The sequence below is a fragment of the Rana temporaria genome, chromosome 1, assembly GCF_905171775.1.
Source record: "Rana temporaria chromosome 1, aRanTem1.1, whole genome shotgun sequence".
In the NCBI taxonomy this organism is placed as follows: Eukaryota; Metazoa; Chordata; class Amphibia; order Anura; family Ranidae; genus Rana; species Rana temporaria.
The window spans coordinates 559803458-559830162 of NC_053489.1; the positions used below are offsets into that span (position 1 = coordinate 559803458).

General features: G+C 41.5%; 1 protein-coding gene across 1 annotated transcript in view; it reads right to left on the reverse strand.

The window, feature by feature from the left end:
- The window catches only part of LOC120921252, a 140758-nt gene that overhangs the window by 52341 nt on the left and 61712 nt on the right, over positions 1–26705 (reverse strand). Inside the window, exons 10-17 of the mRNA XM_040333973.1 lie at positions 24737–24945; positions 22666–22805; positions 22365–22472; positions 17478–17636; positions 17082–17205; positions 14774–14986; positions 9704–10581; positions 3995–4134 (exon numbers count right to left, since the gene is read on the reverse strand). Coding sequence (XP_040189907.1) covers positions 3995–4134; positions 9704–10581; positions 14774–14986; positions 17082–17205; positions 17478–17636; positions 22365–22472; positions 22666–22805; positions 24737–24945 — 1971 coding nt within the window. The remainder of the gene's footprint in view (positions 1–3994; positions 4135–9703; positions 10582–14773; positions 14987–17081; positions 17206–17477; positions 17637–22364; positions 22473–22665; positions 22806–24736; positions 24946–26705) is intronic.

Here is a 26705-nt window from a genome sequence, read left to right on the forward strand (position 1 = left end):
ATCAACCCTTCTCTTCTATACTCTGAGAATGACCACCTCTATGACAAAATTGCACCCCTGTCCTGCACCGACCTAGCCACTTCAGTCTACAACACTTCACTTCTAGCATCACTGGACAGACTGGCCCCTCTCACTACACGCAGAATAAGGCCCCGTCCCCTTCAACCCTGGCAAACAGATGATACTAGAAGTCTGAAAAAACATAGCCGTGCTCTCGAGCGCCTGTGGCGCAAGACTAAGTCCCAGGAAGACTTCGCCCAGTATAAATCTGCCCTCCAAATATACAATTCCAGCCTCTTCACTGCCAAGCAGACCTATTTTATCACCCTTATTAAAAACTTATCATCCCGTCCCCGTCAACTCTTCTCTACCTTCAACTCTCTCCTTCGTCCTCCATTGCCTCCACCCACTAACTCACTCACCGCCCAGGAGATCGCCAATCACTTCAAGTGGAAGATTGATACAATTCGCAACGAGATCTCTACTGTTCAGATACCCTCCACGCCTCACGCCTCATGCCTACAGGTACAGTCATAACTTCCCTCTTTCAACCCCACCACTATAGACGAGGTCGCTAAATTACTTGCTAACGTCCATCTTACCACCTGTGCTCTGGATCCTGTTCCCTCGCAAATGCTACGTTCACCCTCTGGCTCGATTCTACACTCTCTAACTCACATCTTCAATCTCTCCCTCTCTTCTGGCATCTTCCCTAACTCTTTGAAACATGCACTAGTCAGCCCCATACTTAAAAAGCCCTCACTGGACCCGTCAAATCTTGACAACCTACGCCCCATCTCCTTGCTCCCCTTTTTATCCAAACTCCTTGAACGTCTAGTCTACAACCAACTGAGCGTCCACCTTGCTCAAAATAACCTCCATGATCCCCTTCAGTCTGGATTTCGTCCTCAACATTCCACAGAAACTGCTCTCCTAAAACTAACAAACGATATACTAACAGCCAAAACTAAGGCACACTATTCTGTGCTCCTACTCCTGGACCTCTCTGCCGCCTTCGATACGGTTGACCACCCACTCCTCCTCAAAAAACTCCACAATTTTGGTCTCCGTGACTGTACTCTTCGCTGGTTCTCCACTTACTTATCCAACCGCACCTTCAGCGTTGCTTACAACTCTACTTCCTCCTCTCCTCTTCCATTCTCTGTTGGGGTCCCCCAAGGTTCTGTTCTTGGACCTCTCCTATTTTCTATCTACACCTCCTCCCTGGGTCAGCTGATAGCCTCCCACGGCTTCCAATACCATCTTTACGCTGATGACACTCAAATCTACTTCTCTACCCCTCAACCCACTTCTTCATTCTCCTCACGTATCACTAATTTACTATCAGATATATCAGTTTGGATGTCGCACCACTTCCTCAAACTCAACCTATCCAAAACTTATAATTTTTCCTCCCCCACGTGCCTCTTCCCCTGATCTCTCTGTCAAAATTAATGGTACAACTATCTGCCCATCCCCACATGTCAAGGTCCTAGGAGTAGTCCTGGACTCTGAACTCTCCTTTAAGCCTCACGTTCAATCACTGTCCAAATCTTTCCGCCTCAACCTTCGCAACATCTCCAAAATACGCCCATTTCTAACCAATGACACCACAAAACTCTTAATTCACTCCCTGGTCATCTCTCGCCTCGATTACTGCAACTCCCTCCTCATTGGCTTACCTCTGCATACTCTATCCCCCCTTCAGTCCATCATGAATGCTGCTGCCAGACTAATCCACCTTACCAACCGCTCTGTCTCTGCTACTCCCCTCTGTCAATCCCTCCACTGACTTCCGCTCACCCAACGAATTAAATTCAAAATACTAACAATTACCTACAAAGCCATCCACAACTCTGCCCCCAGCTACATCACTGACCTAGTTTCTAAATACCAACCTGTACGTTCTCTTCGTTCTTCTCAAGTCCTCCTACTCTCTAGCTCTCTCATCACCTGCTCCCATGCTTGTCTCCAGGACTTTTCTAGAGCCTCTCCATGCCTATGGAACTCCTTACCCCAATCTATCCATCTATCTCCTTCTCTATCAGCTTTTAGAGAATCCCTGAAAACCCTTCTCTTCAGAGAAGCCTACCCTTCCCACACATAACTGTATTTTCATTTGAGTCCATCTGATCATCCCCCACAGCTAACTACCCTTTTTTCCACTTGACCCTCCCTTCTAGATTGTAAGCTCTAACGAGCAGGGCCCTCTGATCCCTCCTGTATTGATTGTATTGTGACTGTACTGTCTTCCCTGATGTAAAGCGCTGTGCAAACTGTTGGCGCTATATAAATCCTGTATAATAATAATAATAATAATAATAAATGTTTTTATTATTTTATTTTTAAACTTGCTATGACTAAGGCTCATGCCGAACCGTGTCAGCTGTTTGCTTTTTTAATACTCATATGTAGCCAATACATTTTTGTCTCAAGGGCTTTGGAGTTGCTGGCTCTTCTCTCTTATAAATTGTATTTAGTGTGAGAAGACACAATGAGACTTGACACCTGTGCTGCAGACTGCACACTAGCATTGGATTGCTTCTGTTGAGTGCGCGGTATATTTCATCTTATCTCTGTCCGTTGGTCACCTTCCAGTATATTAGTAGGTGAGCCTGATTATTGTAATATAGTTTATATGCAGCTGCTGTTATTTTAGTTAACCCTGTCTCTTCTGGTCTGGGATTCTTTAGCTAGATTTAGCTCAGGGCCAGCATAGTCTAGAGCCAGATTAGGTATCTGATGCCCACTTGTTAGGGGTCCAGTTCCATGACAGATTAGAAACTACTAGGGACACAGAGTAGATAGGCTGACTCTGAGTTCCAGTGCTACACCACAGTTTCTTCTGGTGAGAAGCTGCGTTCCAGGCTGGTTGGATAGTGGTTGGAGGATCTCCCCATCATGGCTGATCTGGTCTTCAGTTCTCCAATGCCAAGACAGATGCCACATCACGATCATCTTCAGGGGCCCTTGCAACTGTGCTGCAACCTTCATCTGGAGGTATCTTTATTAATAACTATATACACCCAGATTTATGTACACTATTTCGTTATGACTTGCCCTTTGCTGATAATACCTGTTTATACATGTTTGGATGTATATATTCTTATTAATCTTTTCTGATATAAAGCTGGTATAATTTTTTCATACAGCTGTGCATCTATATACGTATAGTTACATGCTGGTTGCAATAGCTCCTCTTTTGCCAATTACTTTTATAGATTTTTTTAGATTACTGGTTAATTTCCCAAGAAGGAAATCTCTTCTGTACAGAGTGGTGGCACTGCCAACTATCAAACCCACTCTTCCACTGAGCAAAGGTTCTGGTTCTCATAATTACCTACAGATTTAGCACACTGTCCTGTTAGGGGAGAGCCATTTATCATAACCTCCACCAAAAGAGGGCTACAGAGTCTAATCACTGGGGCTCTTCTGTCACTTTGACGCGGGTACACTGCACTCTGTTTCTCAAGAGTAGTTTCAGCACTCCTAATACAAAGACGGTGGCACCACTGTTTACACGGCTCCCCCAGTGTAATCTTCAGGACTGAGCTGTCAATTGACAGCTTGGTCCCACACAGTGCAGGAACCAGTTGGGACAATGTGGATGCTGGAGCCCCAACTGTTCCCCCCATAGTGCAATCCTCAAGGTAGGTGCCCATCCTGCCTCTGCCTTGTCTTGATGGCACGTATCCTTTAGCTAAGAAACATATACAATAGCAAATAAATAAACAAGTTAAAGAATGATCAGGATGATAATCAAATCCACACTGGTCCTATACACTCCTATAGTACAGCTATACTCATATGAATAAATAGTAAACCATTTGTGATATTTTCCTTTAGGCACATGATATGTATATCAATTAATCATATGATTTGAATATATTACTAAAGTAAATATGAAACCTCTGTCAACTCACGAAATTACATGTAATCAGTTTACGAAGGTTATCATTTTTTTGTGTGGATATCATTAAAAAGTATATCTTACCAGGAGCAACAGGTTTATCTAAAACTTCTATCTGGTGGAGTCGTCCTTTCAGCTGAGAAGCCAGTTGACAGGGATCTGTCAGCAAAACTTTGGTAGATAACTGAAGAGTTTCAGACAGCAGATTCAAATCAAGCGATGGTCTGTTATGCAAAATATATCACCAGTGTGTGATGATTAGGAGGATATACAGATTCTAGTAAAAAGTTTATGGGACCAAACAGTATAATAAAGAAAAAATAAGTTAAAGTGTATTTCCACCTTTGCAGGCACATTATATATATATATTTGCAATTAAACCTGAACAATGCAAGCAGCATTTAGAGTCCTTTGCATAATCATGTTTAAAGAAACAACTAGAAATTTAAGATTTTTTTAAATAATTTTTATTGTATGCTATGTGAATAAGAACACCTAAAAAACATGTTTTAATGTTTCTCAAATTGGGCTGCAAAGGTGAAAATCCACTTTAAAACACTGTACGGAAATTTCCGTGACAATTGACATTTTTGAAAAAAGGTTGAAATGTTAATTGTTGCTAGTTTTTTAATGGAAACAATATAATGCAGTACAAAACATCACATTTCGATATCAAAAATAGAAGAAAAAAAAACAGAAGTAGGGGGGAGGAAAGTAAGAATTAAAGGGGTACAAGCAATGGTTATCCTTAGGGTAAATTTAGACCTGCATCTAATGCGTCTAAATCTCCCTTTCCCATGAAGCCCGATCTGTGTTTGGATCACACTTCAGAGGCTATTGACGGGTGGTGAGGAAGCAATGCGATGCCTCCTCACCGCCTGGTTTAACCCTATTTTCAGCTGCCCCCCAACCATATGTTTATATGAAGCCTTATAGCCAGATTCAGGTAGACGTGCCTAACTTTAGGCAGGCGTAGCGTATCTCATATGCAGTATTCACAAACAACTTGCGGTAGCGTAGTGTAAATGTGCCGGCGTAAGCGCGCCTAAATCAAATGTGGAAGAGGTGGGCGTGTTTTATGTAAATTAAGCATGACCCCACGTAAATTATGTTTTTAACGAACGGCTCTTGCGCCGTCCGTGGACGTAACCCAGTGCGCATGCTTCAAATTACACCGCAAAGACTCATTGGTTTCGACGTGAACGTAAATTACGGCCAGCCCCATTCACGGACGACTTACGCAAACGACGTAAAACTTGAAAAATTTGGCGCGGTTCCGACGTCCATACTTAACATTGGCTGCGCCATCTTTTTGGTGGTTTATCTTTACGCCTGAAAACGCCTTATGTAAATGGCGTATCTTTACTGCGACGGGCAAGCGTACGTTCGTGAATAGGCGTATCTCGCTGATTTACGTTTTCTAGGCGTAAATCAGCGTACACGCCCCTAGCGGCCAGCGTAAATAGACAACTAAGATACGATGGCGCCGGCGGTTGTATCTTAGCAACATTTAAGCGTATCTCGATTTGAGAATACGCTTAAATATACGACGGCGCAGATTCTGAGTTATGACGGCGTATCTACTGATACGCTGTCGTATCTCTACCTGAATCTGGCTATTAGTGTATAGTAATTGAGTAATTGAGGTATAATTGTATAGAACAGTGGTTGTAAACTTTTTTAATATAAGGGCCTAATGTGTGACCCCTGACATCACTAAAGGGTCTTATAATATAATATTGAGTGAATGCAATACTACGGTATCCGAGACTGCAGAAATACAATTGGAGGAGGTGGTCAAAGACTGTAAATGTGTTGCAGGAGAAGGTGAGACATTAGGCTACTGGAGACTACTGTTATTAAATCCCCTTTATTAATCCAGACTTCCACATTTCTGCTCTCTATATTCCCTTAAAAAGACTTGCACCACAGCAAGATCCTAATAAACAATCAGAGGAAAAAAACACATGAAGAGAAATGGGATGAACAGCATGGTAAGTTTAAGATAGTGTAAAAAAAATAAACCAAACTACTAGAAATCAGTCTAAAGAATATTTATCTTTCACTGACCTGAGTAAGCACCTAGGTAAGAAAACCGCAAACTACCTTCTGCAAGGGTTCATGGGTAACACGGTAAGTGCCAAGGAGGTTGGGCACAAGTTGTTTTGAACATTGTATTAAGTTCATTATTTTAGTTATGGGATGTTGGGGTTGTTTTGCAAACAGAACGGAGGCTGTTTACTTAACTAACAAATTAAGTATTCACTTTAAATACCCAATTATGTGCAAGGAAAATAAAAAATATAAGAAACAGGACTTCTGCTTATCAATAATTGGATGATTAACGTGAATACAGTTTTATATTACAGTAAGTGAAGTATGATGATTTAAACAGACACATCTAAGTATGCAGGCTATCCGGGGTAAAGCTGTCCACATAGATCATCCTCCGTACCACTGGCTTTCACCGCTGTCAATCTGCAATAGTGACCAGGAAGACAACCCTGCAGTAGAGCGATCAGAAAGCGAGGCTTGAACTGCTTGTGGAGTGCAGTGTGGGAGGGATGATGTCAATGGCGGTGCAGAGGATGGTCTATGTGGACAGCTTTACCCCGGATGCCTGTATACTTAGATGTGCCTTAATCATCAACCATGTGAGCTGCTAAATGTTGTACCTTCATTAAATGTAACCATATTGCTACACTTAGAGGCGCCTCTCTTCTCTTTTATACTCAGTTGTGACATGACGCTACTTGTATATGTGCTAAAATTTTAATGAACATAGATTAAACTTAACCACTTGCCGACCAGCTCACACCGATATACGTCAGCAGAGTGGCACTGCTGTGCAAATGGGCAGACCTGTATGTCCCTCTGTAGAAGCAAGATAGCGAGCGCGTGCACATCGCAGACTTGATGTCCACTGGCGGCCCGCGATCGCGATGAGGAGAGGTAGAACGGGGCACTGCTTATGTAAACAAGGCATTTACACATTCTGCCTAGTGACATGACCGATCTACTGTTCCCAAAAATATGTAGAAGAATATATATCGCCCTAAATTAATGAATACATTTGTTTGTTTTTTTTAATTTTGGGATATGTATTATAGCAGAAAGTAAAAAGTTGTCTGTCTTTTTTTTGTTTATAGCGCAAAAAAAACGTAGAGGTGATCAAATACCACCAAAAGAAAGCTCTATTTGTGGGGGAAAAAATTACATACATTTTGTTTGTGTACAACGTTGCATGACCGTGCAATTGTCAGTTAAAACGACGCAGTGCCGAATCGCAAAAAATGCTCTGGTCATTAAGGGGCAAATCCTTCCTGGGCTGAAGTTGTTACACAATATAACAAAGATCTAACTTGGATACACTTTGATACATATTGTCAAAATGTTTTTCTCTGGGGGAAGATTCAGTGTTCTTTGATCACCTGTTGTATGTAGCAGTGTGTAGAAGTATAGTGCTCTACCTACTGTGAAATTGCTCTGAATTGATAATGTAATCATTCGCTCAGCTCACTGAGATAATTAATGAGTTATATGTGTAGTTGTTTTATATGTGTAGTTGTTAAACTTGGATATAATGATTGTTTTCCCCTGCAGTCTAACTATATGATTAAGCCCCTGTGAGACTTTTATTGCATTGGTTTGCATTAACCACTTTCCCTGCAGAAGATTTACCCCCTTCATGATCAGGCCATTACTAGTAATGGTGGTGATTAGCGCCTTATAGCAGGACTGCGATATTGCGGCAGACAATCTGATACTAACTGACACTTTGTGGGAACCAGTGACACTAATACAGTGATCAGTGATATACATATGCACTGTCATTGTACTAATGACACTGGCTGGAAAAGGGTTTACATTTAGGGCAATAAAAGGGTTAAATGTGTGCCTAGCCAGTGTTTATGTGTTAACTGTAAGGTGCTTTTACTAAAGGATGTGCCAGTTTTTATTCTCTGCTTTGCAGGGGGGGAAAAACGCCACGACCCTGCTGACAGGACAGAGCTCTGCATTGTTTACATATGCAGAGCTCTGTCCTGTCTTCTGCTCACTGATCTGCGTGTGGCAGCAGACATTCTAATTATAGCATAACCAGCAGGCCCCCTACCCGGAAGTGCCAGATCACATAGGTACATGATCTGGCACAGAAGAGCTACTTTGCCACTGTATATTGGTGTTACAAAATGAAAGCTGGATTATATACAGTGGGGATCGAAAGTTTGGGCACCCCAGGTAAAAATTTGTATTAATGTGCATAACGAAGCCAAGGAAAGATGGAAAAATCTCCAAAAGGCATCAAATTACTGGTAAGGTCAGATGAGTCTGGGCATTTAAAACCTTTGAGATTGACATCACCTGGTCCTCCCAGACGATGATTGAGAACAATCCGTGACACTAGCAGGTCTCAGCTTTGCAAAGGGGGCAGTGCATGCTATAAATTCTGCAGGGTGCCCAAACTTTTGCAGACACCATTTTTTTGTTTTCTGTCATTTTGAAAGTGTAAATGATGGAAATAAAATCTAACTTTTTTTGACATATTATAATAATGTCTAATCTGTAATTTGATGCCTTTTGGAGATTTTTCCATCTTTCCTTGGCTTCGTTATGCACATTAATACACATTTTTACCTGGGGTGCCCAAACTTTTGATCCCCACTGTAGTGAGTGGATCTCCTTTTTCTTTTCTGGATAAAAGAAGAACAATAAATGATACAGTCCAAAATCAGATAAAAGAGTCCAAGATCCTTTTAATTTTTGGGAAAAAATAAATAAAAACAGCCAACACATTTCAGGGGCAACACCACTCCCCCTTCATCATGACTCAACACAGGATAAAACTTGGATGTACTCAGAGCTGGGGAGGCACGCCTGAGAGGACTAGGAGCTTACAGTCTGAGATGGGTGCAGAACCAGAAGAGTGGACTGTGGTGGAAAGGGCAGTGGAAAGAGGCAACTGCAGCCAGGAGGGTTGGCAGTGTCTGAAGAGGGCTAACTGGGATCAGGATTTTTCTGCTACACCATTGGGGCCCGCCGCAGTCCCAGCCTGCAAAGGCCATTTGCTGAGGCCTGGCTGAGTCAGTGTCAGGCCTAAGCAAACGAATAGTGCCAGCTGTTCCTTGGGAACCAAGTGATGTGCTGGAGGTGACTAGGAGTAGCAGTCTGCAGCAAGTGATGTGCTGGTGGAGTGAGGAGTGACGAGCTTCAAGCAAGTTTGTGCAAGAGAAAGCTGAAGGAGTATGTACAAGAAGTGTACATAGTTGTCCCAAAAAACAATTGATGTTCTATTCATCCACACTGGGCAGGGATCAAGTCCTGCGGGAATGCATGGGAACGGAGTTCCTGCACTTTTTTCACAGCAGGAACTCAGTTCCCTTTGCAGGACTAGAGCAGCCGAGCCACCCAAGCCGATCTTTCACTAAGCGGCGATGCCCAGCTCAAGTCACTGTCAGGGGAAGGCAAACCTTAGTAATCCTTTATGTTACTGGCCGCTTCCTGTATATGGATTCATCAGGTAGTGTGAGGGTATTCCGTCACTTCCTCGATGCCGCAATGTGTCCTGGGAGCTTTTGTCATTGTTCACAGGAGGTCTGCCGCGAGTTATCGCGGGATTTAGAAAGATCTTGCGGTTTAGTAATTATGCATATGAGTGTATCATTTATTTTTTTTGGTGGGGGAGTGGATCTTGGGTCCCATCCCCATCCAAGGTTTATCCCTCAATAAAACAAAAAAAACTAAGTTCATCAGATGCATCAGATGTTTAAATACCATCAGTGTTTACTATCTTACCGTTCAGGATTAATGGCAGCCTTTATGTCTTCTTGGATCTTTACAACAGACGAAGCCCAAACTTTATGGAGAAGGTACTCGTAATTAAATATGCACTCTGTTATCAGCCGGGAAATCTGGTTAGACTGGACCAGGTGATAAGATATCCCAAGGAGTTTACGCAGGTTAAACACAGGAACTGTCGTGTTCTCTTCCTTTACCAGCCATGAGAATGGCATCATTGGCACCTCACTTTTACTGAGTTTATTGCGACTACGACTTTCCAGGTAGTAGTTTGTAAATGCAGAATGGATAGCGATCTGATACTCCTTTGTTTTCACATATCGATTCAAACAAACTGACCTGAACTGGTTGTGCGCCCAGTCAAAAACATAACTATTATCCGTCCTTTGCTCAACCAAGTGAACTCCAAAGTCACAACGCAGCTTTTCCCAAAGTGCTTCTGGAAATACTGGCACCGTAACACCCTGGTATTGTTTAATCTCATCCATGACACCTTGGTCTAGAGATAACAAGTCCAGGAGCTCTTCTCGTGTGATGCCATTCCTAGACAGGGAAATGTAAGATGCACTTTTCTTTACCATTTGTTCTCCATGTATCCTCTCCAGTCTTCCTAGAATCCAAGAGTAAATTTTTGAGATATTAGGATACAGATAGATATCTGAGTCTGGGGTATACGATGTCCATAGCTGAGACTCCATATAAGCGCAGGTCACAAACAGTGGAATAGGATAGGCTTCACAAGCCTGACGCAATACTGCTCTTTGGTTACTGGTAAGTTTACGGTGATCCTTACTCACGCAAAAGTCAAACATTTCATTTATTTCTACTGAGCTTAGTGGTGGTATCTGGATCACATTCTGCTCTACCGTAAGTTTCTGCAAAACAAAATAAAATACAATCTGTTGTTACAGTAAAGATTAAAAGAGAAGTATGGAATGTTTTTCTTTTTAGAATCATACTTACTCAGGTGGGTGCAGCATTGGTCCGATGCGGCATCTGTCCCCCACTAGCTCTAAGACTGAGAATTGAGTGATCATACACTGACAATCGCTCGGTTTGAAGAGCTCCCTGAGCAAAGAGCTGGTGCTGTTCAGTCATTGGCTCTCTGCTCTGCCTTCCCGCACTCACTGGAGCGCTGGGCTGTGGAGGGGGTGGGAGCGGCTCAGGCTCTCTTGCTGAGAGGCTAAGCCAGGTGCTGGTCCAGGCATGTGGGCGGAAAGCGACCCAATGGTCACAATCTTTCCAGAGCCCAAGCTCTGTGACGTCAGCCGACAACAGGCTTCAGCCCGCTGTCTGCTAAAAATGGGTCACAGGAGTGTAGAACATTTTTAAATAGAACCTTTCTGTTTTCATTGCATACCTTATGTTAGACCCAGTAACATGAATTACATGGATAGGCCACAGACCTTAAGGCTGGGAAGGACAGAGATTGATGATGCTGGCCATTCTCCAGCCAGGAAATAAGGCAGGCTTTATCTGACTTGCTGCAGCTTCTACTGTACACACATACTAATGCCTACAATAAATTATACAATTCTAGTTTGAGCATGTGTTTATACAAAAACTCCTTTTTGGATAAATGTGGATAAATAAAAATCTAGTCTTCAGTTATGAAAAAAAATCCTGTCAGTGTTGGAGGTGGAGCATGCTTTCGTTTAAAGTAGAACTATAGGCAAACGTTTTTTTAATTTTGGATAGAGCAAGGGAGGGTTGTAACCACTGTCAGATTTATTTCACCATCTGTGTCCCATTGTGGAGATTTCCCCTCACTTTCTGTTCCATAGCCAATAAGGAGGTTATAGGAAATCCCTGGAAATTAAGGGAATCTCTTGGGGACCCCAGGTCACCAGAACAAGGGTCCCCATTGGAAGATTTCCCCTCTATAACTTTTCTGGGGACAACCCAAAATTTCCATTACTTTCACTTTCAATGATAATGGCAAACAGGACAAACAGAGGATGAATCTCCTTTACAGGGGCACAAACAGCAATAAAAACTGACAGGTGTTTTAATCCCTCTCCACTCTATCCAAACTAAGAATTTTTTTTGGACTTATTAGTTATAGTTATTAGATACTGTATATATCAGTATAGTAATACTTTAATTTAGACCCTTAAATTAAAATAAAAGTAATATATAAACAATAAAATCTAAACCTCTGAACGCTACCTCAAAAATAAAACATGCAAAGCGTGTCAAGTAATAAAAAATAAATAATAATGAATCTCTTATCACACAGGGGCAACACGACTTCCAACACGACTTTGGGGGGCAACTTGGACATGACTTGAGTATGAATCACAGCACAACCTAAGGCAACTTACAAGGCAACTTCAAGTCGTCTCCAGGACAGTCTTTCCAGTGGCCAATCAAACAACAATCAGCTCTGTGGGAGGGAGGGGTTTGCCTGAGAAATGTATGTTCTCTTCCTGTATTGTTGCTTCTGTTAAGACAGTGATCAGACTTCTGAGGCGACTTCCATTGAAATCAATGGGTACAAGTTGCCTACAAGTCGCCTAGAAGTCGGATTGAAGTAGTACAGGAATCTTTTCTGAAGTCGGAGCGACTGCAGTAGTGTGCATTAAGACGGTTCCATTCACTTACATTGATTTTCTCATTTAGCGCGACTTGTGGCGATTAACCTGCCTGGCGGTATTCCCGAGTCTGACTCGGGTTTAGATTTTCATGCTGCGAGCGGTAACCCCGAGTCAGACTCGGGCTTGCCTCGCTAGATCCACAGGCACTGTTTACTTACCTTGCCCCTGGATCCAGCGATGCCACCGCGCTGTGTGAGCGAGCGGGACCTCGCTCGATTCACACAGCGTCCTCCTGTGCCGCCGATCTCCGTTCCCTGCGACGTTACGACGCACGGGGACGGAGAACGGCGCCAAATTCAAAAAAGTAAACAAACACATTACATACAGTATACTGTAATCTTATAGATTACAGTACTGTATGTAAAAAAAACACACCCCCTTGTCCCTAGTGGTCTGCCCAGTGTCCTGCATGTTATTTTATATAATAAAAATGTTTCTTTCTCCCTGCAAACTGTAGATTGTCCATAGCAACCAAAAGTGTCCCTTTATGTCAAAAATAGTTTTAGATCAGCTAAAAAACAGCGATAATAAATTATAATCACTTGCAGAATTGTGCGATAGCGATTTGTGGGGAAATTCGTCATAAAAAAAATAAAAAAATGACAGCAACAATTCTGCAACTGAGCAAATTTCAGTGATTTTGATTTGATTACATTATTGAATAATTTTTATTATAATTATATTATTATTTGTTATAATTATTTATAATTATTTATTATATTATAATTTATAATTTTGTTTTTAAAAAAATGTCATACCCGGGATGCCTATTAGAATCTTGTTTGGTCAGATTTAAGTGAGTTATTTCTAAAAAAATTACAGGCCTACAGTATAAAACGCCAAATTTCCTTGCAAATAATGGTACCGCTTTCAGCATGTTTTTTCTGAAAGAATCATACCGCCAGGAAGGTTAAGGGGTGACTTGGGGCGACTTGAAGAGGGATCTAAAGTCATCCCTGTGTGAATGGGCTCTTAGTGAGTTGCAGCAAAACACTCAATGTATTCCCAAACCAATGGCAATAAAAAGTGATAAATTGTGTTGCGCTACTCAAAGATATATCTACAGCACATAAATAACTACCAAAAAATAACAAAAATCCACAGTATCATATGATGACAAAGTTATCAGTAAATCTAAATAACAATCACAGCAATTAGTCCCAAAAATAGATGTCTTCAAATGTAATAAATCAAAAAAGTTCAACATCAATTCATAATGTGAAGATCTATCTTTAATTACTTGCTCCACCAAAAATAAGAGTGCTCCACCACCAATGGGAGTGCCTGCTCACTGCACTTTCTCTGGATATTGATTACTCCATTCATCCACCAGGCTCCCCAGAGAAATAGTATAGTCAATATTGTTGAATAGCGACTGGTCCCCTTTAAATGTACAACATCTCCCCACTTAACTTCTGTAAAATCCATTTCTTGGAGTACATCATGGTTCACAGAGCAGACTATAAATCATGACTGCCTCAGTTATGCACCACCTAAATGTTAATGGACACTGGACAATGGGCAGTTTCTGCCCATAGGTTGCACATAACCAAGGTAGCCATGATTTGCTCCGTGTAGTTATTTATGTGCTGTGGATATATTATTTAGTAGGGATTGGCTTGATGTTTAAGTTGAACGTAAATTCGACTTGAACATCGGGTGTTTGCCCGTTCAGCGAATATAATGGGGCGTTTGTGGCAAATTCAGGGTGCCTTTGGCAAATTATGGCTATGGGGGACTAAATCCATGCCCCACACTATAAAAGGCTGCTTACATAGCAGCCATGTACAGTGTGTGACTGTGGACGGAAATAGATTGAGCTAGATTAGGCAGGCAGGTTAGTTAGCTAGTGGCAGTGTCATGTGACATCAGAGGGGGGCGGGATCCCCCAGTTATGTCACCCGGTGGTCCTGCCCTTGCCTATATAACAACTGTTACAGCCAAGAGACAGCCGTCTGCGGGACGCCTCCCATCGAGGCAGAGCTTTTTTTTCTTCTATTTTACGGGTCCGTCTGTGCCGTGATTAAAGATGAATGGGCCATCGCAGGACAATTTGTTATTTTTATTTTAAAATAAAGGAATTGTCAAAAACTATCTTCTGTTTTTATTTATTTGACAGTTTTTTGGTGAATACAACATGGGGGGAACAGGCAAGGGTTGTGGGGATGAGGCCTTGCTCATCCCCCTTTGCTCGGATAAGGGTCTGATATGGATTGGGGGGGGGGGGCCTACGCCTTTTTTTTTTTTTTGGCATGGAGTTCCCCTTAAAATCCATACCAGACCCACCAAAAAAATTCCTTCCAAAGTCATAGTCAAAAAAAGCAAATCAACTAATTTGAAGTTCATGATAGGTAAATTTGCTAGCATATGGATCATGAGAGGAATTGGGTGAATTGTTGGCAAAACAATTTTTTTTATTGTATAGGTTGTACATCTCTAGTACTAGAAAAGAAAATAAAAAATGTATTACCTGTAATTGTTTAAAGAAGGTGCAATCTGATTCACTGCCACTGGGAACAGATACAATGAAGTTGACATTTGGAGGCAGTTCCTTGGGTATCCAGGAAAAGTTTGTGTAATTTCCTGATAAAGCATCTAAACCATCCAGGATCACCATTAGAGGTCTTCTCCGTGGAACAAACTCCAGCACTGTTGAAAACTCATTTATTAACCCATTGATATTCTAAAAAAAAAAAAAAAGGAAAGAAAAGAAAAAACAAATTCCCCATTATATACACTTATATATGATTTTCATTCAGAGTTTTTAAACCTGTTACTGAGGCATATTTATAATTAAAGAAGCTCAAAAGATGTTAAAAAATATCCCAAAATATGCAATACATTAATGTATTTTGTTCCATTTAAAGCCAACAGCTGTACAGTTTCATTTAGACATGTCCTAAAAATATGAATGTCAATAATGTAGCTATCGTTCAGAACAAATTTGATTTCATAAGCTCCAAGCTATGGCATTACTTGTGAAGAAGAACCTAAACAATATCTAAACTGCTGAATAAACTGACTACTGAAGTAAGTATGACAGTGAGCTTTATTTATCAGAGACTATGCCTATGAAAGATGGAGGAAGAAAAGTAGCATGACGCCACCTGTACCCCTTAATCCATGAAAAAACAAAAGTGTTCACTTAAAATAAATGCCACATGGCAAATTTCAGGTTTTTCCCACAGAATCTGTCTTCTACCCTTAAATCCGCAGCATCTTGTGACTATTATAGTATGTCTTCGGCTTTAAATTTCCAGGACCTAAATGGTGGTTTGGGGGCAATACCGAAATTTTTTAGCAGGGGCTTTTAAAGGCTCTTAAAAGAACCTGTACACCAATGGCGGTTCGTCCATAGAGGGTGCCGGAGCGCCACCCCCTCTGGCTCTCACTGCCACTGAGTCTAATAACATAGATTCATGCATTGCACGAATCTATGTTATTGTCCCGCTGCCATCCACTATTCAGCTGACCGGATGTTGAGCGCCAGCCAGCTGAATAACGGCAGCTGGTTGGCTGTACGGAAGTGCCTATCAGAGCCAGCGGCTCTGATAGGCTTTCCGAGTACAGCCCTCGGGTCCCCGGAAGCTTATCCTCGGAACGTAGGTATGTGCGCTCCTTGGATAAGACTGACAGGCGTCTTAGCCAATCAGGTTGGCCGGTTCTGGCTACCGGTAACCTGATTGGCTGAAGCGTCATCGAGGGCGGGAGAAGACATCGAGGCGAGGGTCGAGGACGTGGATGGCTGACTCCAGTAAAGGTAAGTGCCTTGGGGGCACAGCAGCGACGAAGGGCACAGTGACATCAATGGGGACAATTGGCACAGCGGCGACAATTAAAGGGCACAGTGACGAGTCTGACGATAATAGGCACAGTGGGGACAATGGGCACAGTGGGGACAATTGGCATAGCGGCATGAATGGGCACAGTGGCAACAATTAAAGGACACAGTGACATCAATGGGCACAGTGGCGACAATTAAAGGGCACAGTGGTGACAATTGGCACAGTGGCGACAATTGATGGCACAGTGTGTTTGATGGCATGGCACAGTGGCTGCGTTTGATGGCATGGCACAGTGGCTGCGTTTGATGGCATGGCACAGTGGCTGCGTTTAATGGCATGGCACAGTGGTGACAATTGATGGCACAGTGGCTGCGTTTGATGGCATGGCATAGTGACTGCATTTGATGGCATGGAACAGTGGTGACAATTCATGGCACAGTGGCTGCATTTAATGGCATGGCATAGTGACTGCATTTGATGGCATGGAACAGTGGTGACAATTCATGGCACAGTGGCTGCGTTTGATGGCATGGCATAGTGACTGCATTTGATGGCATGGCACAGTGGTGCCAATTGATGGAACAGTGGCTGCTTTTGATGGCCTGGAACAGTGGTGACAATTGATGGCACAGTGGCTGGGTTTGATGGCATGGCAGAGTGGTGACAATTGATGGCACAGTGGCTGCATTTGATGGGCACAGTGAGGCTGCAATTTTTTTTTCCGTTTGCGCCCCCCCCCCCCAAAAAAAATTGAGCACCAGCTGCCACTGATATACACCCATGGGTAGCAGAAGTCCCAAGCCAAAGACCCAAAACATTGCAATTAAACTGCTTTTACACCTTATGTTGTGTTCACCCAATTTAGCCATAAGCTGGTACATGGGAGTGCCTTTTCATAAAAACACAAAATTGTTTTGTTCCTAGTTACAGTATATTAAAGCTGGTAAAGTCAACCACAAATGACACAGCTGGATATAAATGTGTAGAGATTACCTCTGAGAAGCACGTTGGCAGGTCATATATATCTGCAATCTGATAGCAAAGACTTTGTAGCAACAGACGAATATCTCTGCTCTCACCAGTAGCTCCTATAAATCGAGCCACAACCCTGATGTCCCTGTATAAGAAGAGGAAATAATAGCCTGGGTGAACCTTTAAAACCATACATTTGTGAATTGTAGTCATATTATCAGATAAAAGAAAAACAGTAGGAATTTGTAAAGTGCAATCACAAGTGGCAACTGATTTCAGTTTCATGTAGTCAGTTTAATTAAGGGGTGATATCTGATTTGCTGCCCTGAATTAGGACCATCACCACTGCTAATTGTACTGCCTTAGTAAATAGGTGAGAAAATCTCTATTATCCATCTCTATAATAATAGATCTTACCCAGAAATCCAATGTGTTGCTGATACCGCCAGTTTGGCCATAAGAGCACTCTTGCCGCTTCCAGGCTGCCCATGAAGAACTATTAGGTGTCTGTTTCCAGCCTTTATCTGCTCCTGAAGATCCAGCAGGAAAGATTGCCGACCTAGGAAGCTGCTAACACTACAGCACAAAAAAAAAATCAGTTTTAAGGAAATAACATTGAATGGAAAGATCTCTCATGTTTCACCAACATTCATTATATATTAATTCACATTTTTGCCACATTATAGAAAACAATGAAAGTTGATTTGAATGAGACCAGAATGAATACTACTGCTGTAGCCATATTGTCCCAACATTTTGTTTGGGTGACAACAAGCTACATCCATGTTGTCATCATAACTATAAAAGGAAAACATGTATACTAATGCACGCTGCCTGCACGATGCATGACATTTCCCGAAAAAAGCGAAACTTTTTTTTAGTAAAGTGCAGAAACTGCCCATTTTCCAGCCTTAATAAGGTTTATACATGTTCACCTTGGCTTGTCCTCTCAACTTTGTTAGGACAATTCAAAGTACATATTCTATTTTTTTAAACTATTTAATCGACCAAGCCAAATTAATCTGCTATTCTAGACTTTAACCACTTGACGACCGAGGATGTTCTTATAGGTAGCGGGAGGTCACGTCCCCCCCCCATCCTGCCGCCATCCGGTGCTTCTCCGGGCTCTCCCATGCCAACAGGGGCCCAGAGACCAGATGGTCACCAGTCATCTCTATGACCGTCGGAGGCCCGGAGAAGAGGAGAGTACCCGGAAGTAAACAAAGCCGCAATCGCGGCTGTCGGCATGTGATCGTGAATTTTTTTTCACCGATTTCATGCTTGTAAGCCTGGAGGAGAGATGTGGTGTCTTATTGACCCCGCATCTCTCCATAAAGAGGACCTGTCACAGTGATTCCTATTACAAGGGATGTTTACATTCCTTGTAATAGGAATAAAAGTGATTAAAAAAAAATGTAAACAAAAGTGTTAAAATAAAAAATAAAACATTTTTTAAACGCCCCTTTCCCCGGTAGCTTGCGCGCAGAACCGAACACGCATGCAAGTCCCGCCCACATATGTCAACGCCGTTCAAACCCCACATGTGAGGTATCGTCGCGTGCGTTAGAGCGTGTGCAACAATTCTAGCACTAGACTTCCTCTGTAACTTGAAAATAGTAACCTGTAAAAAAATGTAAAGCGTCGCCTATGGAGACTTTTAAGTACCGAAGTTTGGCGCCATTCCATGAGTGTGCGCAATTTTAAAGCGTGATATGTTAGGTATCTATTTACTCGGCGTAACATCATCTTTCACATTATACAAAAAAATTGGGCTAACTTTACTGTTTTGTTATTTTTTAATTCATGAAACTGTTTTTTTCCCTAAAAACAAATATTGCGCAAATACCGTGGGAGAAAAAAAGTTGCAATGACCGCCATTTTATTCCCTAGGGTGTCTGCTAAAAAAATATATATATAAAATGTTTGGGGGTTCTGATTAATTTTCTAGCAAAAAAATTTAGATTTTTACATGAAGGAGAGAAGTGGCAAAATAGGCCCGGTTGTCATGTGGTTAAGATGGAACAGGAAAAAAGGGCATAACGTCTTTTTATTAAGGAAGCTATTTTCATGCCTCGTGCCTATTACAAATAAAAAAACAGGAGATTTACTTTACTGGCCCCGAACCTGGTCTTCCGGGGTCCCTCGGTGGCTGTCTCGTCTCCTCCCCGCAAGAATTCACCACCTTCATGCGAGTGAGCTTGCATGGTGGTGAGTTCTTGCGGGGGCATTCCCGTGATACAGTGAGCGGCTATAGCCGCTCACGGTATCACTCGGTCCCTAATGAGCAGAGAAGCCTGCGCGTTCAGGGCACGGGACTTTCGAGGGGTCAGGTAAGTAAAAGGGGGGCTTGGTGGGTGCGCTAATCCTCAGATGTTTTTAGAATGCATTAAGGTGAAAAAACTTGTACCTTTTGCAACCCCTTTAAAGGAACACTAAAGGTTTGTTTTTTATTAGATCAATTGATTGCTGTAAGCTAGAGCATTTAAATATCACTTACCTCGTTTTTCCTTTTGACCTCCAAAATACAGTAATCCAGGTTTGAAAATGCCATTTCCTGTCTCTCCTCTTCTTGCTTTCCACCAGCATCTGAGCCGTTTTGCATGGTGGAAAGCAGAATGTGCTCACCCCCTCCCTATGACTACAGCCCTGCGTGAAGATGCTCTCTTATCCCTCACAGGCATGGATGCTAACCCTAATGGGAACTGTAGTTCCCATTAGACCGTGATGTAGAAAGAATGAATGCGCACCGCAAACCAGGAAGTCAGTGAGAATAACGATTCAGGAGTGACGGAGGTGAATAAAACAGCTCCATTTCAACAGGTATCAAACTAGTTATAATGCAAAACGTTACTTTTTACTTTATCAGCTACTGTCAGACTTTAATTTAAGAGGAAAATATTTTTATCTTTACAACCCCTTTAAGCTGGCCATACATTAAAGCGGAGCTCCACCCTAAAGGGGAAGCTTCACTTGTTTGCACCCTCCCCCCCCCCTCCACTACCACCTTTGTCACTTTTTTGGGGGGGAGTATGTACCTGGTTTCGATAAGTTTGGCCCCCCTCCTTCACTGCAATCCTCTGGGATGCATCACAGTCTTCTGGGACCATTCACAAGGCGCAGCGTGACTCACGCATATGCAGTAGGCAACAAGCTGTAATAACACAAGCCTTCACTACTTGTTTCTCTTACTAGAGATGCCAATGCCTGCACTTGAATCTGATTAAAGAATCAGCCCAGGTGAGGACATTGCAAGATCCCTGGACATATGAGTGTCCTTATATTAAAAGTCAGCAGCTACAGTATATGTAGTTGCTTATTTAAAAAAAATAATCTAAAGAAGCCTGGAGCCCCCCTTTAATATTTTTTTTTCATTCAGTCAGAAGGTTGAACGAAAAAAAAAAAAAAAGAAAAGACCCAAATCCCCCATCCAGACATCCAATGTATATGGGTGAATCACTCCAGCTGTACCATTGTGTTCTGAAAACAGGGAGCCTTCCCTACTGTTAGAATATACTGATCAGGGGTGGCCAGTCCATTAAGGCCACACGGTGCACCGCCCTCTCTCTCCAGCCACCCTCTCTATGGATAATGGATAGATTCATGCATTGCTCCAAAGCAACCACCCCCTATGTTAAGGGCATGTGGTCTGGTATGGTTCAGGAGGAGGGAGGAAGGTGCTTGCCATTTTTTTCAACGTTTTCAATTGTCTGCTTTTTTTTTACATTCAGCTGTCACTAGGGAACCCACTGACAGCTGAGGAACCATCAATTGTTAGGGATGCAGCAGCCTGATTCCTGGCTCGCTTAGCAACCAGCCCAATGCGGTACTTACTTAGTGAATTTAACTTTCACAACTGATTTGCCGCATTTTATTTGCCATTATTTAAAGAGGAACTGCAGTCTGCTTATATAAATTTGTAATAAAGACCTCTTTGCTATTCTGAAGCTTCCCTCCATCCACTTTGCATATTATATTATATATACTGTTATTCATAATATGCAGAAATCTCCCTCCACTGAGTCTGGCTGCAACCATTTTAACTGTGGGCAGCTGAAGCTGCTGCCTGTTCTACTTCCTGTGTTTACACAGACACACAGAGGCACACCTCCAGCTCTGCAGCTCTCATTGGCCCCCTTATGACTCACCCCCTCCCTTCCTGGCAAACTCTCACAAGAGTGAGAGAGAGCTGTGCATGATGTCATAAGCCTTATTACCAAGCAAGAAACAGGAAATGGACTGTATAAGGTATTTACTGGAAGAAAAAAAAATGTTTTACTATTCAAAGTTAAAACAAGGGCAAAAGATTTAATAGATGGAAAGTTGAAAAGATGACTGAAGGTCCGCTTTAACTCTTAGTGAATTGACCCCTAAATTATTGAAGCCAGACTCAACCAGGCAACTAGCATTTTTTTTTTAGAAGTAAGCCAACACGTTTTTATGAGCTGATATCTTAGAAAAAATGGAACATATGAAAGGGGATATTTTTATATTAATCTCCAGACCCACTTATAAAATTTTAAATAGAACTTCACTATATACAATGGTATCTACGCACAAGCCCGGAAACATATGAAAACAACCAAGGATAGCAAAATAAAATAAACAGCTCTTTAATGGGAGCCGGTAGTCAGTCACTGTCCCACATACATTATTCAGTTCTGTATATATAGGTCATTTAGTACAGTTCATTGAGAATTCTGAGTGCATTTATTTCATCATACTTAAAGCGGGGGTTCACCCAAAAATACATTTTTAACATTACATTCAGCCGAGTTGTCCTAATGACAATCGGCAGTTTTTTTTTATTTTTTCCCTGTACATACCGTATTTCACCGCCGCTTCCGGGTATGTCTTCTCCGGGACTGGGCTTTCCTATCTGATTAACAGGCTTCCGACCGTCGCATACTACGCGTCACAAGTTGCCGAAAGAAGCCGAACGTCGGTGCGGCTCTATACGGTGCCTGCGAACCGACGTTCGGCTTCTTTCGGCAACTCGTGATGCGTAGTATGCGACGGTCGGAAGCCTGTCAATCAGATAGGAACGCCCAGTCCCGCAGAAGACATACCCGGAAGCGGCTGTGAAAATAAGGTATGTACGAAAAAAAAAAAAACAGGCGATTGTCATTAGGACAACTCGGCTGAATGTAATGTTAAAAATAAATTTTTTGGGTGAACCTCCACTTAAGTATCAGCATCAATAGTAAATATTCAGGGTCTATTTTCCCTGCAGCATTGCAGACAACCAGAAAGGACAGTAACAACTGCCATTCTGAGACCATACTTGGCACAATATGCAGAACTTACAGAGTGTGGCAGTGCTTGGCATGTTCCAGAATTTCTTCATTCCTCTGATATCTGAAGAATTGCTTCCTAGTCCAAGTTTTCTCTGGAAAGCTCGGCACATTTGTCATGCTAAGCAACAAACAATAAAGCATCAGTTGTCAACAAACATATTATTTTATGTATTTAACAGATAAAAAGAGAACGTAAATTTCATCAGCATAGTTTGTAATTTTTGAATTCTATTACAATAATGATGTTTCTGAAATGAAACATTATGTGTAAATGGTACATGTTATCTTTATAGAGGTTTTGCACAACTGACCTGTTGAAGTGACCAATGACCTTTCTCTGAAAGTCATTGCAAAGACGTTCCAGATAATATGCATGAGACCTGTTACTAACAGGATTTATCCCATCCCATCCCCAGCTGGTACTGTACTCGTAGATGTTTGTGTGGCGCAGCTGAAAGATATCATTTAGATAATTATATAAATATACGTTTTTTATGTTTTATATACTTCCCATGAATACATAGCGACATAATATGCAGTGCTACAGTGAGAGAACAATTCACCCCAGCCCAACCTATTACATTCAAATAAATACTCAAGCCTAAACCTACACATTCTCAATCCAAATTGGGGAAAACATACATCTTTTCTTGATGTACAGTATCCCTGGTGTGAACTATATCCAGGATCCCAACACTAACTCCTTACCTACTGTGTTACCCAAATGGCGGTGCATTTGCCTGCCAGACCAAAACAAGTGGGGCAAAAGCCCAGAGTTGTACTTGATCAAAGCCATGCAATCATTTTTTTTTGTAAAAGGTATAAACTAAGTGACATTTTTTAGGTCAGCAACAAAATATGTATGGGCTGCAGTAAACATTGCTATTCCATTAGAACAGGAATGACTAAGCAAGTGCAGCCAATATGGTAAATTTAGTAATTGCAAACTGTGAGTCCGTATCTAATTGTAAGATGGGCAAGCTATTACAGCAGTTAGTAGCATGCATAAACTTCAGAGGGAAAGCTACAGATTGGGTCAATTGAGTACTCATGCCTCATTGGCTGTCAGTACCAATGGCTTTCTGAGATTTTACCAGCACCAAGGAAACTAAAGCTATGTAAATTGAAGATATCAGAGATGTCTATTTCCTCTACAGCTTAGCCCCAATTGCAGTAACACATAGCATGACCTCCACCCACCTTCCTGATTATCTTTTATTTTTTATTGCTCTAATGTACCCCCATTGTCTTTTTGCCCTCATTGTAGGAGTGCAGGCTGTGTAGAGAGTATGTCCAGTATGGCGTGTAGCTAGTATGACCAATGGCACCCAGTGCCACCAAAATCTATCTGTACACTCCATTATGTCCTCCTCTGTCTTTAAAATAAAAAAAAAAGATACTTTTTGAGAAAACTTAAAATGTAAGCTGAACAAACTGAACTTCTTTTGTTTAAATTCCAGACAATTTCCTGATAACCTTCTGATAGTTGAATTATCATTCAAATTACCTCAAAATGTTGTTGCCTTGGTGTCACTTTTTTACTTTTGCTCAATTTTTTATTCCTCATATCCAGAGTATCTCTACATCCTTCTACAACACTTTGTGTAAAATGTCCAAAGTATAACTTTTCTTAACTTAGGACACACAAAAGTGTAATCTACTGTATGCCCTTCTCGACTACATGTCCTGTCAGTAACAAAACTTTCACCTCTATAATCTATTGTGAAAGTTGCTGTAATAACTCCCTCTCAACCACGTCTGAGCTCTTTTCGTGCAACTCTTAGTCAATCTGATTCCTGGCTTACAATGTAGTATTCAAGGTATTTTGTTTTCTCAAAATACCTAAAAACCAATTTCCCAACTCCATACATGGCCTTGTATATGACAATACACACCAAACCCTCTCCTAATAATTAACTAATGTCCTTCTGCTCGCAATACTATTAATATTATTTATTCGTACAGTAATTTCAAGCCATGTGCATTGTCTTTATTACTTTTTCAAAGTCAAAATTTGTAATTGGCAACCCTTCATAAGTTGATGTACAACCCACATAAAATGTTGCCACTTTACAAATATAGAGCAATAATCATAGCCATTGAAAGTTACAATAAAAACATTATTTGGTTAAGAATGAAGAATTAATATAAACACACTTCAGAAAGGCATTAGGTTTACATAATATCAGAATCCAAGGTGCAATGTAGAACCTAACATTTCCTAAACTGAGATGCATTTGTTTTCTACAGTTCTGCATGGCAAATCAATTGTTTCAAGTAATAAGTACTGCATATATACTGAGGCATTCCCAAAGAAAAAAAATCAAAGGTGGAACACCTCTGGAGGAGAACATCTGGAAGCGCAAATTGTAGTTTACTCACTCTCTCATGCAGTCTTTTGATCAGAATCTGTTGGGCATCATGAAGAGTCATATTTAGTTCAGGTTTGAGGGGAAGGACGTCAATGTAGTCTGAAGCTCGATTATTGGACAGGTTATATTTGATGTCGCTAATAATCCTTTTAAAGCAATGAAAGTAATCTTCAGGGATTCCACCAACTTGAAAAGCTTGGTCAATTTCTTGCTGAACAACTTAAAAAGTTCAAATTAAAAGTATGTTAATTTCATGTATAAACTACATGTTACAACGTGCAAGTAATTAGAATTGGTGGCTCTAGCAGGTTTGCGCAAAACTTAAATTGTAGACACCGTATTTGGTGCTTTTGGATTGTTACAAAGACTTCCTAATTAGAAAAGCACCCACTAACACTTAACCCTCTCCCAGCTTGAGCTTTTACCACCCAAGGTTACTTCAGTCTCCTTTGTTATGGAACTTTATTTTTGACTATTTAATAAGTCATCTGATATGTGCACATGCACTAATTAATGTTGGTGCCTCACCTGGTATCTTTACATTGTATCTTTAGCGCTACATTTTTTGTCTATTATCTTTAAGCTTTGTTTGTTTGTATGTAGCAGCTTATTATTATTTTTTGTTTAAAGTTAGCGCAGTTTTTTCTCTATTTTGTCCTTTGGAAAGGGACCTATGTTGCTCTGTAATATTTGTCTTCTGCCCTTTATATTTTTCTGAATAAAAGAGCATTATCCTTACAATTTTGATAAGCTAGTTTCACCTATTATGCTGTCTATAGTTCTTCAATGGCACATCTACCGTATATTGAACTGGTCAGTGAGGTATGTATGTGGGGTGTGCAATGTCTCTACTTGATTTGAAAGATTTATTTTTACTTCCTGTGTATCTGATCTCAGACAGAACAGGAAATTAAGGAAAATCTTCTCAAATCCAGTCTATTAAATGGATGTCACCCAGCGCAAAAAAGCAAAATTCCTCTAACTGAAACACAGGTAGCAATAAAAACTAAACTCTGTAATACAGTGAGGAAGGTTTAGAACCTCTGCCAGGAGTTTAATGCTGCCTGCATTTTAGTCGGATATTCCCTCATTTTCTGGAATATAGACAGCAAAATATGACAGAAATTCGGCCTCTAAACAAAGCCCTAAAGTAAGCCTTATGCCTCGTACACACGGTCGGACTTTTGACCGTGCAAAAGTCTGCCGTGAGCCGGTCGGAAGTCCGATGGACAAAAAAACAAACAGAATCTCTATCTAAGGGCCGTCGGACTTTCGACCAAAAAAGTCAGATGGAGGCTACACTCGGTCGGATTTTCAGAGAAAATAAGCTTGTCTGACTTTTTTTCTCGGAAAGTCCGGCCGTGTGTAAGAGGCATAAAGGCGAGTAATGTAAAGAGGGGACATTTTAAAAACCATCTCAGCTTTATATTACTACCTGTGTCTCTTCTGGCTAGATTAACCCTCTCTACTGGTCCTGGGGGTCACTGTCCCAGATCAAATGTGAATGGAACTCCAAAACATTAAAGCAGTTCCTGGAAGGTGATCAGATAGAAAATCTTCCAATGGACGCACTTTAGCAAAAATTGTCTAAGGCCGTACACACGGTCGGTCCATCCGATGAGAACGGTCTAAAGGACCGTTCTCATCGGTTAACCGATGAAGCTGACTGATGGTCTGATGTGCCTACACACCATCAGTTAAAAAAACGATCGAGTCCAACGCGGTGACGTAAAACACAACGACGTGCAGAGAAAAATGAAGTTCAATGCTTCCAAGCATGCGTCGACTTGATTCTGAGCATGCGCAGGTTTTTAACCGATGCTTTTGCATACACACCATCGGTTTTGGCCTATTGGTTAGGCGTCCATCGGTTCAATTTTAGAGCAAGTTCTAAAATTTTTGACCGAAGGATAAGTGACCGATGGGGCCCACACACGATCAGTTTGGACCGATGAAAAGGTCCTTCAGTCCGTTTTCAT